This window comes from Porites lutea, chromosome 5 (genome assembly GCF_958299795.1).
Source record: "Porites lutea chromosome 5, jaPorLute2.1, whole genome shotgun sequence".
Classification (NCBI taxonomy): Eukaryota; Metazoa; Cnidaria; class Anthozoa; order Scleractinia; family Poritidae; genus Porites; species Porites lutea.
Window position 1 is genome coordinate 8910984 of NC_133205.1, and position 16616 is coordinate 8927599.

General features: G+C 38.3%; 3 protein-coding genes across 3 annotated transcripts; 2 read left to right on the forward strand and 1 right to left on the reverse strand.

Annotated features, from left to right (window-relative positions):
• Positions 1–3297: 3297 nt before the first annotated feature.
• On the reverse strand, positions 3298–4430 carry LOC140938594 (glycoprotein-N-acetylgalactosamine 3-beta-galactosyltransferase 1-like). The gene has a single exon (XM_073388089.1). It carries the CDS (start codon positions 4367–4369, stop codon positions 3386–3388), a length of 984 nt encoding a protein of 327 aa, XP_073244190.1. The 5' UTR covers positions 4370–4430; the 3' UTR covers positions 3298–3385.
• Positions 4431–6102: 1672 nt separating this feature from the next.
• LOC140937860 (C-C chemokine receptor type 1-like) lies at positions 6103–7308 on the forward strand. Its single transcript, XM_073387431.1, has one exon. The coding sequence runs from the start codon at positions 6103–6105 to the stop codon at positions 7306–7308; it is 1206 nt and encodes a 401-aa protein (XP_073243532.1).
• Positions 7309–10385: 3077 nt separating this feature from the next.
• Positions 10386–11570, forward strand: LOC140936574 (QRFP-like peptide receptor). The gene has a single exon (XM_073386078.1). The coding sequence runs from the start codon at positions 10386–10388 to the stop codon at positions 11568–11570; it is 1185 nt and encodes a 394-aa protein (XP_073242179.1).
• Positions 11571–16616: the final 5046 nt, after the last annotated feature.

Sequence of the window (16616 nt, forward strand, 5' to 3'; positions counted from 1 at the left end):
TGACAGTTTTCTACCTCTAGTCAGTGTCGATGTTTATCTCACCGTAAATTGTTTTTCTCATGGAACAACCCACTGATCAACCTGAGTCAAAGACTGACTATTTCTTTTTCGAGATATTAAACATAAAACTTGCACTCGATTTTAACACAACACTGAGAGATTCGGTGCTGGAAGATGAATGGCCGAATTTTCTTCCTTTTTTGTAGCCAATTAAAGTATAGGCGCAGCTGTGATATTTCCCAATAATATTCATTCACTTCTGTTGACAATTAGAGGAGCTGAATTTGCCATTTTATATCAGCTGCAGTACTTCAAAGGTTCGGGGCAACACGTTGAGAGGCATAATCCTAGTCCGATACTGAGAACTACATGTATATCAGCTTCATACAAATACAACAAAAGCAAAAGCTTCACTTTTCTGCCAGCTGTCAACTCACTCTTTGTTCGTTTTAATAATAATAACAATAATAGATCCTTATATAGCGCGGTATCCAGTAATTGCTCTTATACTACTTCATGAGACATTTCTGCAATTTGATTGGCTTAGAGCAGTGGTATTTCAGCTTAATTTGAAATACCTACATGTGAAAATTACAGACCTTTTGTGGGTAGAAGTAAAAGCAAATAATAGCATGATTTGTACGTGATATTTGGCATAAATACCACTTGCGATATTTCAAAATTGTCTCAAATTTCACACGCTTAACGGCTCGTTAAATTTCGTATAACAATTTTGAAATATCACTCGCGGTATTTATGCCAAATATCACTACAAATCATGCTATTACCTATACAAAGCGCTGTACAATAATATGGTAAGAAACTAGAGTTAAAAACTATTATAAGATAAAATAAAAATTAAATAAAGCTACTAAAATCAAACATCGTAGGCTAATTTAAATAAGTATGTCTTCAACTGCGTCCTGAACTGGTCGACAGATGTAACACCCCTGAGTTCAAGGCGCAATTGGTTCCATAACCTAGGAGCAGCTGCGGAAAAAGCCCTATCACCATACGTCTTTAACCTAGTCCTAGGCACGGCTAGAAAATTCTGTGAACTAGAACGAAGTAATCGTGGACCATTAGTGTAGCGTAAAAGTTCGGATAGGTAAGTTGGTGCCAAGCCATTTAGATATTGTAAACTAAGAGTAAAATTTTAAAATAAATGCGATAATCCAGCGGCAACCAATGAAGTTTGAACAGGATAGTAGTGATATGGTCAAACCGCTTAGATAATGTAACAATGCGTGCAGCAGTGTTTTGTATCAGTCTTAACCTGTTTAACAGGTGTTTAGGAAGACCATATAACAAAGAATTACAGTTACCGAGTTTAGAGCTAATAAACGCATATACTAAAATTTGAGAGGTATCTTCACTCAAGTACGTCCTGGTCTTAGCTATGTTCCTTAAATGATACTGACAAGAAACGCAGATTTTGTTAACATGGTCGGTTAAATCAAGACACTGATCTATAATCACCCCCAGATTTCGGGCGGAAGGTTTGAGTTGGATCTTCTCATCAACCACTTGGATAAACTCTAGAGAAGGCCTGCAACGAAATTTTGAGCTGATGAGAACAAGTTCAGTTTTATCCTGGTTGAGTTTAAGACCGTTGTTCACCATCCAACAATCAATGTCGTTTACACAGCATTCGACACGACGCTTAGCCAAAGAGAGATCATAGCTACAGTCAGTTCTAAACGATATATACAGCTGGGTATCATCAGCGTATAAATGATACTGTAACTTGTGGAACTTTATGATATCAGCAATGGGTGATGTATAGAGGAGATAAAGAAGAGGGCCCAGAACGGATCCTTGGGGTACACCGCGCTCTAGAGAGTGCTGTGTTGACCAACAGTCATGGACCCGAACAAACTGCGTGCGCGACGTCAGGTATGACTCAAACCATGCAGCTGCAGTACCGTTTACTCCGAAGCGGTCACGCAATCTTGATAACAGTATCGATTGATCAACCGTGTCGAAGGCAGCTGACAAATCCAATAAAAGAAGTATAACAGACTCATTGTTGTCAATAGCACACAGGAGGTCATTCTGGACCCTTACTTCAGCTGTCTCTGTGGAGTGAAAGTTCTTATATGCAGACTGAAACGTCTCATCTAAGTGGTGCGCCATGACGTGATCTGTGAGTTGTATGGCAACTGCCCTTTCAACAAGCTTCGATACTACTTTTTAGCTCGAGATAGGACGAAAGTTTTGGAACTGTTCAAAACTGTTTTCCTGATGTAATTGCCTTCTTTGTTGGAAAGCTGGGCCAAGGAGTATCAATTTTCTTTAGCTTCCTGTACAAAATGATATCAAAACACGCCTTAATATCAGTGCCATGAAGGGAAAAATGGTGTTATGGGAGAACACATCACCCAGTAACTGCTGCTTCCAAAAATTTCAGATCAAACGATATCTAAATCGTCCCTCATTGGATTATCCACTCGACCTAACAAAATCGACCAATCACAAAATAAGGAAAAGAAAATGGACATAAAATAAAGAAAACAGCAAATTCAGATGACCTCTCAGGAAACATGCAATAAAAACTGTCTTTCTATGATTGGTGTATTTCGATCCTCTCATCCAAAAAATGTGAGACGCCAATCATCTTAGTGGACCTCTTAGGAAACGAAAGTTTACTTCAACGGGTTCAAAAGGTCATTGTTTTTGATTTGTGATTGGTGGATTTTGATCCGTTTTGTGAGTTTCTGTGTTTGAAAGGTTCGTAACGTTAATATTCCAAGCACTTTTGATAGATTTCATCCATGGACTTCAGACTTCCAAATTTCGATGAGGCAAAAATACTGAAGATTCAGATTAACTTTTGAGATCGTAAAAATGCGATAAAGTGCCGTGTGCTAGCAGGGCTCTCTTTCCAACATGCCTCTTACCTTGTACAAGACGTTCGCATGGCAGACATTCGCCTCGCTTCGCTTGTTTACTTGCCTTGTTTGCGTTAGCACGTATTGCGTGCCTATTGCACATTTGCGTCAAAACAAGCCGTTTCCATTACTCTATTTGGGCCACGCCCAAAAAACAAGCGATTTTAGTTTAAACATTGAGTATAAGGAACTGCGATAAAATATTACTTAAAATCGTTGTAAAAAATTCAAAACAGATGACGACGTTTCGACGTTCCCGGACTTCATTGTGAAGTCAAAAGAACATAGCTTATACACGTTCTATAAAAATTAATACAAGAAATACAAGCCTGTGTGCAAACGCCCAATCCCCTACAAAAAAAATTCGGGGAGGAAGATCGATATCTATCCTTTTTTTAGCGGAGGGGCCGTCTGTACACAGGCTAATTTCATGACCGTAGTCTAGCTACTTTGTTTGTTTTGAATTGGTAGTTTTATCCATACATGCTAGTACTTTATTTACTGTTTTTGGACCACACTTTCACACGATAGATTAAGTATTCCATCTGATACATTATTTCTGGTTTAACATGATGAAAAAGATATGGGTATTCTGAGCAGTATTCAGCGCCCTCTTCATAGAATTTCGGGTACCACCATGGCAACTTATATGTGAGAGGCATCAGATGAGACTCAAGTGGTAATACCATAAACGTTTCTTTGCCGCTGGAATCTGTGGTTCTAACGGGCACGACACCCTGTGCCTTGAGGCATTTTCCGACTGCTACGGCCTCAAAAGGGTGGTGTTGTGGGCAGCTTGGTTCACCCAGTGCTTTTTTAAACCTTCGCAGTGTTTCACGACTAAAAACGTATCCTCCACCGCTGTTGTAAATACCATCATGAGTAAGAATTCTGCCAAGGTAATGAGGTTCCGAGGTATTCAAGTTGGATAGATAAGAACGAAGATTTTCAATGATGGCGTAAGTGTCGTCGTCCGCTTTAAAAAACCAATCAGCATCGTTGAGATGGTGGTTATAAATGTACTCCAATGATGCTCTAGCTTTGTCATACAACTTTGCACGCCCCTCTTCAACATTAAGCCCGATGGCGGGGAAATTGGGATCCTCTTTTGAGCTGAAAAACAGAAGGATGTCGCAGCGCTTTCCCCACGTATCTTTGACTGATTTTGCTCGTTTAGGTATGTTGTCTGGAGTTGTCATTATCCAGCATAAGATTCGTGTCCCGTTAACTTCAGGGGTCAAATAACCTCTCTCCTCTCGTTGAATGCTGTATCTTTTTGGTTCGGGAGGACGATAATACGCGTTAGTCTTATACTTGCTAACATTTCTCTGAGCAGCAATTTTTTCGGTGTACTCAGTTTCGATGTACTCGTGCATAAACTGCATGTAATTATAGTGTTCAAATATGAACATGGTTAAAACTCCCAGTACCATTCCCCAAGCAAAAGTGGAGAGCTTTGAGGTTGAAGACAGGTTCATGATGTCCTTTCGGTAATTTATTGGCAGTGATTTCTCCTTAAATGTCTTCTGTTAGGTTTGAAAAAACCTATAAAGAAACGAAAAAGATTAATAGGTATAATAGTTCTAGTATTGTGTTTCTTTGCGGTGCAACTGAAGGCACAATGCATGTTAAGTTTAGTTAGCACTATCAAGACTCCCATAATGGGGGGTTCATTGGGCTGCCGGCTGTGGAACGTCTTTGGAACGGCTGTGATTCAGACCCTGATCTCTTCATTTGCCTAAATTATAATGACGTATTTTGCAAGACGTTTGACAAAAATGAGCATTTTTCTTCTTTCTAATTTAGTTCTGCTGGAATTAAGATCGGCGTCTGAACCAATTCAGGCGGTCTAATTAGTTTGGGTCGGCCTTAATTTAGACGTCTTTCTCTACCCCGCGCCCCCCACGGGTTAGGGGGTGGAGAAAAACGATTGAAGAAAAAGAGATTGTTACAGTCATGGAGCTCCCTTGACTCTGACAGGATTCTCTTCCCTGAATAAATAAAGGTGTTTATCTCTAGTTTGATTTAAATTATTTGTTCCAGGCATTTGCTCGGCACCACTGGCATTAGTGCTATAAATACTGCCGAGGGTAAATAAAGGATTATTATTATTTTTTATTATTTCACGTGGTTTGAGTCATTACTTCAGAGAAACATTCAGGCTGCTTGACATGTTTCCAGTTTTCTCTCATTAATTAGTGGTGTCATGAGAATTCGACAGCTGCCCCCAAAAAAGACTTGCAGTAACTTGTTTTTATGTGAAAATCTAGTAAACATTAGGTGAAAAAATATAAACGTATAATTTTCCTTTACGTGATCTTGGTACTAGGAGTACTTCAATCACGACCTTAAGTTTTTGCCCGTTATCGTGTGGTGTCCAGGAACAACGTGACCTGTTAACAATACGGTTCCCCGGCCTTTACTTGTAGTTAAAACAAAACTACAAAAATTGGGTCTTGGTTATTAATATAACACAAAAGTAAACTGTTTCTAAAATGTTCTCATAATGGAAGGTGTAGATTAGAGAGAATAATATTTGTAGTCGAATTCTACGAAGCTGTGCATATAAACGTTAGAAACTAACCTCGATTGGCATTTTTGCCTTTTGAGTTACTCCAGTATAACTGAGGGTTATGAAAGCGAGACCTTTCAATAACAGTGTATGTCTTGAAAAATACTTCAAAACGTCGTAATAGTTTTGTTTTAGAGTTATCATTAATAGTAAGCAAGCACACTCAAGTTGTTTCTTTAGATAAACATTACTGACCACCTATTGTAGGTTCAATAAACAATTTTGTTATTGATGAGAAAATAATTAAGCGATTTGCTGTAACAAAAACTTTGAATTCTCAGTGATAAACATTCTCACTACAGTTAATCATCCATCCTTGTTGCTTTTTCCGCCCAAAAATCTTTGAAGACTGTGAATTTTCTAAAATTAAGTTTTTTATTGTCAATATTTATGCTGTATTTTTTATGAGCCAGAGTATTTTCTTGTTGTTTGTGTTACCATAAGTACGTTCTTTTTTGCGAATTGTTTTAATAAACCACCTGCAGGCAGTTAAATTATTATATTTATTGGAGGGTCGCTATAACGATTGGTGCAATCATTGTCCCGTAAAGATGGTTTTGCTTTAAGGTGACGAACTGACATCGAGTGGACTTCAAGTTTGAAGATGATCAATAGTTTCTGATTAATCGCTTGATCAAAATGACTGAAAGTGTGTACGAAGAGTCCACAAATACAACCAACAGTGACTTCTATTTTGAACAATATTTCGCCGAAGAATACAAGAGATATTCGTTGTTCACAAACGTCGTGTATGTTTTGCAATTCGCTGTAGCCGTGATCGGAATCATCGCGGACATCACAATTTGCGGCGTTCTGCTCCGCAAGAAACGCCTACTGAAAAACTTCTCAAATTTTCACCTTTTCAACTTAGCTATGACGGATGCGGTCTTTAGACTGGCTCTTACACCGGTTTTATTCGCTATTGAAAATAAAGAAGTAAGAGATGGTAGCAATGCTTTGTGCAAACTCGGAGGATTTGGAAGTTACACTACCCTGGCTGTCACCTTTGTCCTGCTGTTGGGAATTACGTTAGATCGCTATTTTCATATTGTACATCCGATCAAAGCCAGAAACATAACATGGAAGCACAGCCGAAAAGCCGTATTTTTCTCCTGGTTATACGGAGCTGCTTGTTCGTCACCAATTCTCTTCAGTATAGAATACTCAACAGTCGACTGGAAGGAAACAGATTACGAGGTCTGTCTGTGGGGTGTTGGATTGCCTTTTCAAATTTCATCAAGTGTCTTTCTGTTCTTTGCCTTTTTACTTCCTTTAGCTTTGATGACAGTTGCCTACGCCAAGATTTTAAAAGCTCTCTGGCAACGAGCGCGAAATAACGTCTGTGTCAACTCACAAATTGCAAACGCTAAATTTCGCGCGGTGAAAATGATGGTGTGTGTGGTGATTGCATATTCGATAAGTTGGGGGCCGAAGCTAGTTTGGGATTTTTTGCAAGCGTTCGAGATAGTATCTCTAGAGTACATGATTGACTGGGAAAGTAAAGAAATACCTCTGGAAGACAAAATTAGAGAAGAGAAGAACTACATAAAGTTACTTATTATTGACGATACCATGGAAATGTTAACCTATACAAGTTCCGTGTTAAATTCTGTCATATTTGGTTATTATAACAAGTCTTTCAGGGAGGAACTGAAAAGTTGTTGTTGCAGAATAAATTATTCACAATGTGATGCGAAGACCAAAAGTCGTAAGAAATCAGTACAACCCGAGCCCCAAACTCTCTTTTTTGAGAACAAAACGATGAGATCTTTAGATTTTTGTAATTTAAAGGACAAAAGTGAATTTTTCCAAAGGTTTATTTTCCCAAGGACACAACCAAAATGACAGAGGATTTGGAAGTAATTACTACAAAATAGTAATTAACGAACGTAAAGCTGAACAAATGTTTATATTTATGAGAATAAAACTGTCATTAAATGTTCTTTACTTTTTAGCGTTTGTTTTAGCATTCATTTGCGTTATGACTGTAATGATGACAAGGCCAGTGTGATTGATCAATCTTTTCCGCTAATTAAAACGTACCTTACCTAAAATGGAAAATGGAGATAAAAGGAAGATAGAATTTAGATATACAACAATTTGCTGTCAGTGAGATGAAAAAGCAACCAAATACAGTACTTCCGGAATTTAACAGGCTGTGTGCCAGGCGCAAAAAGAGGAGGGGAGGAAAGGGCCGGGGGAGAAAAAAGCCCTTCTCCTCAAAAATCAACATTTCCAAATATCAATTCGATCTGGAACGCACAGACACATTTAAACGTTTTCTTAAGAACTCTTAAATTCTTGGTGGGCAAACAAATTTCAATAGTTTTTTTTCGACGCTTTCCACGGAGGCTGTCTCTGAATAATATACAACTATCCCCCGAAGGGGAGGTGAATGGTGGTAGGTTTTTACCGAATACGTGAAGCGTTGAGGTAAATATCGAGCGCTGTTCACCGACCCTGAGCGGGATAGTTGCTTTAGTATTTACCAAATCGGTTGGATATATATGATGAAGAAAACAACTTTTTGTAATTTAAAAACGTCACTTAGCTGGAACTTTGTTTACAATTTACAAACATTTCGGGGATTTTGTCAAGTGATTTTTACGACTTTTGTTGCAAATTCAGCACGAAATTAATTTTCTACCTGCCAGTAAACACCGACAAGCCAAAGTTCGTCGCTTTTCTGGTATTTCTTTGTACGACGGCTTCATATATCGCTCAAATTCCGTCTTCCGAAAATGTCTTGAAACGAGACGCCATCTTGGCTCCGGTCGCAAAACAAGGACTAGCCAGGGATATTCCTAGTTACGGGAGCCAATCAAAACGCGCGAAAATTGCTATTCACTGATTTGGTAAATACTAACACTGTCTTTGTGACGTTCGATCAGCCTGAAACCGTTTTATACTTCGAGTTATTCAGTACACTGTCGTTCCCAAGGTTTCATGATCGTGTTAAAGAGGCTTAACGTCACGCTCTTTGCTATCTTCTTAAAAGGCTATAAAACGGGTCTTCGCATCAGTTCATTTTTAAAAATAATGGTCGAGTTTTGTAGCTTAATTCTATATTTCAAAGGCACTGAAACTGTTTCTGTCTTCCGTTGCTACGGATACCAAGGATGAACATGGACTGAAATTTCAAAAAAGTTGGGCCATCATTTTTCAAGTTTTAATCACAAGTTTTTTTCCCTTTGTTCTTTAGTTTTGTCCTTGCGCCATCATCCAAAGTCAAACGAAAATCACTCTAAGTAAAGTCATTAGTTAACTAAAAAGACATTTACGCGTCATACAAAAGAATTCTAATATTAGAATCCTGAGTTTTAGCAGAGTTAAAAAAATTTCGGTCAAAGTCTGTACTTTGATACCGTTGGACAGTAACTATTTATTAAAAAAAACCCTTAAAAATCTTTTTAAAAGTTACTAGCAATTAGACTTGAGACTTGAACTAACTAACCCTGCAACTGGGCATTTTATAGTAAAATCATTTCAAATATCCGCCGCATTGCGAATATTTGATTGCGGTTGACTGTAAATAAAATGTTACTAGAGAATGAAAGAGAGAAAATGTGACAAGACGATTCTCCTGATAGATTGTCTGATATACATTTTGAAACGCACACAAATCAGTCACAAAAGTTCATTCAAAGTTACTCTAAGTGATTCATTAAAGTAAAAATGATTTTTTTTTTTTTTAACCGAAATAACTCATTTTGGAATTCTTGTCATTATTATCTGCCAGAACCCATATCCGGGCAGAGCACTTTTTCATACGAGTATTTACAAGATGGCAAATATATAATTATATGACCCGAACAGCTGTTTTGCCTTTCTTAATTGACTTAAACAGTTACAAATTCTAGGTTTCGTAAATTCGCATTGCTGCTACAAAATTCAGTTTTATGACTTATATAAATTATGGCTGAGAAAATACATAAATTTGTCCTAGCTACAAAACTAATCAGACTCATAAGATCTTCCCCGCAGATTCAAAGTGCGATTTTGCATTTTGAGGAGCAAAAAAAAAAGCTAAAAACTGGGCCTTTCAAACTGCGATTTAATTCCACTCTTGAGTTTCAGCCGTTGGGTCTACATGATGCTTTTAAATTAAACTATAAACCTACTCCGGCCCTAATTGAGACGGTCATAATTTTGACTAAAGGTGAGATACTGACGGTTTTCTCCTCACCGAAACGGGCCCAAATTTAGGGCAAAAAAGTCGGATTATTTGGATTTATTACACTGGGTGTTAATACGCTGGATAGCCAAGACTCAAAAGCAGTTAAACCGACACTTACATAGGTTTGCCTATCACTTCGTTGTGGGCTCTTGACATGTTACTAGGCTTTAATTTTGCGGTTGATAAGCCATAGCTAATGAATCATAATCAGTTAGTGACATCTCTACCTGTCATATGTACAAATTAACACATTTATTGGAAAGAATGCTATTTAAAATGCCGGAAGGTAATAAAAAAAAACACTTAGAACTGCGATAGAACACTTAATTATAACAAAAAGGAAAATGAAATATTCAAGAGAGGAAGTGATTGAAGCAACGTTGCCAAAAATAAGAAAGAAAAAAAGGTCGACTGCTCGTTTTAGTACATTTCGCTCTATTTATCATGTTTCCTTTGCGTCTATTCGTCACACTGATTGCAAACCTAATCAATGATATTCACATTGTTGTAATGTAACAAAGAAATGCCATGGCATTGATTGGCTTAACGCAGGTCCAACATCGACCACAGATGGAAAATAATCCAAACATAACACTTGAGAAGAGGTAGATATGAACATATCTGTTTGGTTAGGGAACGCTGTTGCAATACAGAGAAGATATCAGTCAAGAGTTTTACTTCGAACAGGAGGATAAGAAGTTGATGGTTTCATGATCGGAGATATTGCCTTGCCTGAAAGAAGATTATGGATTGGAATTACACAGAAAAAGAAAATTCCAGCAATTACTTTCAAAAGGGAACAGAGGATGATTTATTTCCCGAAATCAAGGCATTAAACTTAGTACACATGGCCCTTTTTGTTATATGCGGCATTTTAATCATCTGTGGATTCGTCGAAAATGTTCTCGTTTGCTGGATACTTATTCGGACGAAAAAGTGCTTCAAAAGCTTCTCCAACTTTCATTTGTTGAATTTAGCAGTCGCAGATCTCATTTTTCGGATTGTCTCTAATCCCGATCGTTTTATTCAGACGCCTTTCGCTGTCAGCGATTTGAGATGCAAGGTTGTGGAATTTGGGAAATACGCGACTTTAGCGGTCACGTTTTGCCTTCTCGCTGGAATCGCTTTTGACCGTTACATGCATATTGTTCATCCGTTCAAAGCGAGGAGTATAACCTGGAGGCACAGTCGAAATGTGGTGGTGTTCTCATGGATTTACGGAGCGGCATGTTCGGCGCCATTTTTGTACAGCTCAGAAAGTGTGACAGTCGTAGACATAGATCAAGAAGAAGAGTTTTTGTCCTGTGATCATGTCTTCGGCTTGGCTTTTCCGATTTCATTAACCGTTTTTCTTTGCTGTTCTTTTGTGATTCCTTTGGTTGCCATGGGCTTTGCGTACGGTAAAATTCTACACTTTCTATGGAGCCGTACTCGCAGCAAATTAATCAACTCCCAAGTTGCAAGAGCTAAATTTCGAGTTGTAAAAATGATGTTGCTTGTTGTCTTTACCTATTTGATTACATGGGGCCCTCAGTTAATTTTGCAAACGAGAGACGCTTTTAAAATATTCGAGGAATCAATACTTGTTGAAGAAATGGAGGATAACAACGTAGAGGAGGAGTTTGAAGGCACCACCGAAGCAGTCGATACGAACTCATGGATTCAGCTTTTTCATGACATTTATACTATTGAGCTGTATTTTTTACTACACGGAATATTTGACACGTTGACTTTCGCCAGTTCAGTCCTAAATCCTCTTATATTTGGCTATTACAACAGGACCTTCAGCGACGAATTGAGAAAGTTCTGTTGTAGAGCAAAACGGTGTGGCGGACTATGTTTTACAAGGTGCAAACAAGAAGTGCAACCATATGTTAAAAACAGAGGAGTTCAAGCTAAAGAAACAGACTTGGAAACAACTCGGCTTTAATGTAAATGTTGTGCGTCATTTCTATCCCTTCTTCAGATTTTGAAAAAATTTTGTTTTAAACTCATTATCGCTCACATTACCATAATATCCAAAAACAAGGACAAACTGGTTGAACGGGAATGCAAACAACCTTAATTTTTTTCTGCTATGCAGTATATAACAGTTAGAAATATACAGCTATAAGTGAATATATATGTGATATTTTAAAATTGGCTTTGCATCAATGCATTCATTTTCTTGTGCCTTGTTAATACTGATTATACTGTGTGGGTGCGATTTCCCTATCGTTAAAGAAAACACAGCTTTAAACCAGTGGATCCCCTTTTTGTTTAAAGTTGCATGAGATAGAAGGTTGAGTAAACTAATATATAGGAAATATGATTATTTATACGTAAGGTGCATTAAATTTTATCCAAATTTCTAGCGTAGAAGCTTTGTTAAATAAAAGTAAAATCGAATCCGGCAATAGAACTTGAAGGACAACTCGACCATTTACATGTTGTTTTAGAGTTTCCTCAGAATCTTAACTCTACAACGATCACTTTAATTCAAAAACTAGTTAGTCTAGTTAGCACTTGCGTACATCAGTATATTTAGACCACTGAAACAGACAAGTAGCATGAAAGGTTATAAAATTTGTTTTCTTGAACATATATTTCTCCAGTTGGCGAAGTAACATCTCTTCTACCCCCGCTAGGAGACCCTAATCTCAGCTGATACCTGGGCATTTTTGTTTTACTTCATATAAGGAAATTCATGGTCTTTCTCAAGGGCCCCTTTCAGTGGGGGAGAGCTGCGACCTTTTGGCATTGGTAACAAGGGCTCTGGGAACAAGATTGCCCTGAATCTATGGTCAGTCCAATAAGACGTTTCCCTGCTAGAATTAAGAGGTCTCTTATGGCGAGAGAAACATGAGAGGTTTCTCGCTGTGTCTCGCTGTGAGAGACCAGTACTAACAGGGACATGACTAATGCAGGTTTCGTACTCTTTTTCTGTGACCTTTTCAAGTTTTCCAAGACCTTAGGTTTAGCTGTCAGTTTGAAAAATTCAAAAAGTTTCCTTGTTTTAGAGTATTTTTTGACCTTAAACGGTTCAGCACATGCCGTTTGCGCTGCTGAATTACTCCTCTCTATTTTACATTGTCCTTGCCTTGTCATCCGCGATAAATTATCTATCAAACAAAACTTTAATTTTGCATGACTTTCAAGGACGGACAATTAAATTCCATTTTTTTCCAGGCCTGGAAAATAAGATTCTTAATTTCCATGACTTTCCAGGTAATGTTTCCAAACCCTGTAATGTGTTTACTTTTTTCGTGTGTTATGACAATGTAGTTTCAGATTAAGGCAGTTCAGTTGGGGCTCATTTTTTACCCGGTCCTAATTGGCTTAAAACTGTAATGTGGGTGTTTCCTCGACGCTTATTGGCTGCTGTCTGAAGTGCCACGCACAGCTACTACTTTAGCCTTCATACTAAAAGAACATAACACCTGCTTATATAGCTAGAAATTTCTTTCCAACAGCGCGCGTAGGCTCGATTACCAGCCGCTGTTCGGGAAATGAGCCCGCGCTCCTTCCCCGAAAAAACTTCGAGGTCACATGTCATCTAACAATGAAACTGTTTCCCGCCAAAATCTTTGAGCGGGCTTGCGCACCATTGCAAAATCTATGACGCCAGTCCCTCGGACCAGTCATTAAGTGTTTAACACTAAGCTTCTTTGTTTGTTGATGCATGGTTAATGCGCAGTATTTTGAAGAACGCTAACCGAAATTCTCTCATACGTATGGAGTAAATCCAAGGGTTACAAAACGAGCTTGTGAATGACAAAAAGCTTGCCCAGAACCAGAGATAATTTACGCACCGTCTGTCGCATGGATCGGCGGTCATACTGTCCCATAATGACAGTATAAAACTGGGACTCCATAACAACGCGAACAAACCAATCACAATACACAAAGTCCAGGCCGCTTTCTTGTTTTTAAGAACTTCTTTGCAGTACGCGGCATTTGTGCTGCTGCTATCCACAGCAATGCGCATACACTGAGTTCTAGCAGCCTTGAAAATGCAAATATAACAGTACAAGATGATGAAGAAAGGAATAAACACTGTTAGCACTGTTGTAGAAATTCATAACGCAGGTAGATCTTTAGCCCGGTGAATGAAAAAGCGAAGTGAAGCGTAGATGATAGAGAAAAGCCATGTCAATGCGACACAACACAAACAACGCTTCGCTGTGACAATTTCGAGGTAGTGTAAGCATTTTGTCACTGCAATATAGCGCTCTATAGAAACAGCAGTCAAGGTAAAAGTTGAGATCACGACCGCTTGAAGCCATAACCAATGTTCGGCAACTCTTAAAGGATGATTCTCTTCAGTTGCGTTTACGAAGAATATCCAAGCGTAAACTGGATTCATTACCAGGCCAACTAAGAAATCAGCCACTGCGAGAGATAATATGAAGAAAATTGAAACTTTTCTCAAAGGAGAAAAATTTTAAATTGCTATTAAAACCAATAAATTGCTTGCCACAGATAAAACTCCAGAAAAGATATTAAAAAGGGCTAAGATCTTGTACGAAGAGTTCTCCATAGGTGCCTCTATTTTATCACAAAGCGTACAATTAGCGCTGCGCATTTTTCTTATTTGTCTTAAATTCTTAACCCGGTAGTTAAAACGTTCGTTGGTCACAAGGACGACTGCGGAGCTTCCCACATCAAAACTACTCCTTTGTTAATAAAGATTTATTGGTTCATCACTCTTAAAAACCTTTTTGACGCGTGTTTATTTATTACTTAATCATCTCTCCCGGCCTTTTTTCTATCAAAAAGACAGTTGTGTTTATTCGCTTTTTTATGACTTTTAATTTCAGCAATCACTTTCATTAGTTTCACACGTGGGCGTTAGATTGCAAATAAACTCCTTATTAATAATAAATGAAACTTAAAAGAGTTAGATCAAAACTTCAATCACTCTTTCATTGTTTCTTAAATTGACAGTTTTCTACCTCTAGTCAGTGTCGATGTTTATCTCACCGTAAATTGTTTTTCTCATGGAACAAACCACTGATCACCCGGAGTCAAAGACCGACTATTTCTTTTTCGAGATATTAAACATAAAACTTGCGCACGATTTTAACACAACACTGAGAGATTCGGTGCTGGAAGATGAATGGCCGAATTTTCTTCCTTTTTTGTAGCCAATTAAAGTATAGGCGCAGCTGTGATATTTCCCAACAATATTCATTCACTTCTGTTGACAATTAGAGGAGCTGAATTTGCCATTTTATATCAGCTGCAGTACTCCAAAGGTTCGGGGCAACACTGTTGAGAGGCACAATCCTTGTCAGATACTGAGAACTACATGTATATCAGGACATATCAGCTTCATACAAATACAACAAAAGCAAAAGCTTCACTTTTCTACCAGCTGTCAACTCACTCTTTGTTCGTTTTAATAATAATAACACTAATAGACACTTACATAGCGCGGTATCCAGTAATTGCTCAAAGCACTGTACAATAATATGGTGAGAAACTAGAGTTAAAAACTATTATAAGATAAAATAAAAATTAAATAAAGCTACTAAAATAAAAAACCTAGGCTAATTTAAATAAGTATGTCTTCAACTGCGTCCTGAACCGGTCGACACAGATGTAACACTCCTGAGTTCAAGGCGCAATTGGTTCCATAACCTAGGAGCAGCTGCGGAAAAAGCCCTATCACCATACGTCTTTAACCTAGTCCTAGGCACGGCTAGAAAATTCTGTTAACTAGAACGAAGTAATCGTGGACCATTAGTGTAGCGTAAAAGTTCGGATAGGTAAGTTGGTGCCAAGCCATTTAGACATTTGTAAACTAAGAGGAAAATTTTAAAATGTATGCGATAATCCAGCGGCAACCAATGAAGTTTGAACAGGATAGGAGTGATATGGTCAAACCGCTTAGATAATGTAACAATGCGTGCAGCAGTGTTTTGTATCAGTCTTAACCTGTTTAACAGGTGTTTAGGAAGACCATATAACAAAGAATTACAGTTATCGAGTTTAGAGCTAATAAACGCATATGTACTAAAATTTGAGAGGTATCTTCACTCAAGTACTTCCTGATCTTAGCTATGTTCCTTAAATGATACTGACAGGAAACGCAGATTTTGTTAACATAGTCGGTTAAATCAAGACACTGATCTATAATCACCCCCAGATTTCGGGCGGAAGGTTTGAGTTGGATCTTCTCATCAACCACTTGGATAAACTCTAGAGAAGGCCTGCAACGAAACTTTGAACTGATGAGAACAAGTTCAGTTTTATCCTGGTTGAGTTTAAGACCATTGTTCACCATCCAACAATCAATGTCGTTTACACAGCATTCGACACGACGCTTAGCCAAAGAGAGATCATAGCTACAGTCAGTTCTAAACGATATATACAGCTGGGTATCATCAGCGTATAAATGATACTGTGAATTGTGGAACTTTATGATATCAGCAATGGGTGATGTATAGAGGAGATAAAGAAGAGGGCCCAGAACAGATCCCTGGGGTACACTGCGCTCTAGAGAGCGCTGTGTTGACCAACAGTCATGGACTCGAACAAACTGCGTCCGCGACGTCAGGTATGACTCAAACCATGCAGCTGCAGTACCGTTTACTCCGAAGCGGTCACGCAATCTTGATAACAGTATCGATTGATCAACCGTGTCGAAGGCAGCTGACAAATCAAAAGAAAAGAAGTATAACAGACTCATTGTTGTCAATAGCACACAGAACGTCACTCTGGACCCTTACTAAAGCTGTCTCTGTGGTGGAGTGAAAATTCTTATATGCAGACTGAAACGTCTCATCTAAGTGGTGCGCCATAACGTGATCTGTGAGTTGTATGGCAACTGCCCTTTCAACAAGCTTCGATGCTACTTTTAAGTTCGAGATAGGACGAAAGTTTTGGAACTGTTCAAAACTGTTTTCCTGATGTAATTGCCTTCTTTGCTGGAAAGCTGGGCCAAGGAGTATCAATTTTCTTTAGCTTCCTGTACAAAATGATATCAAAACAC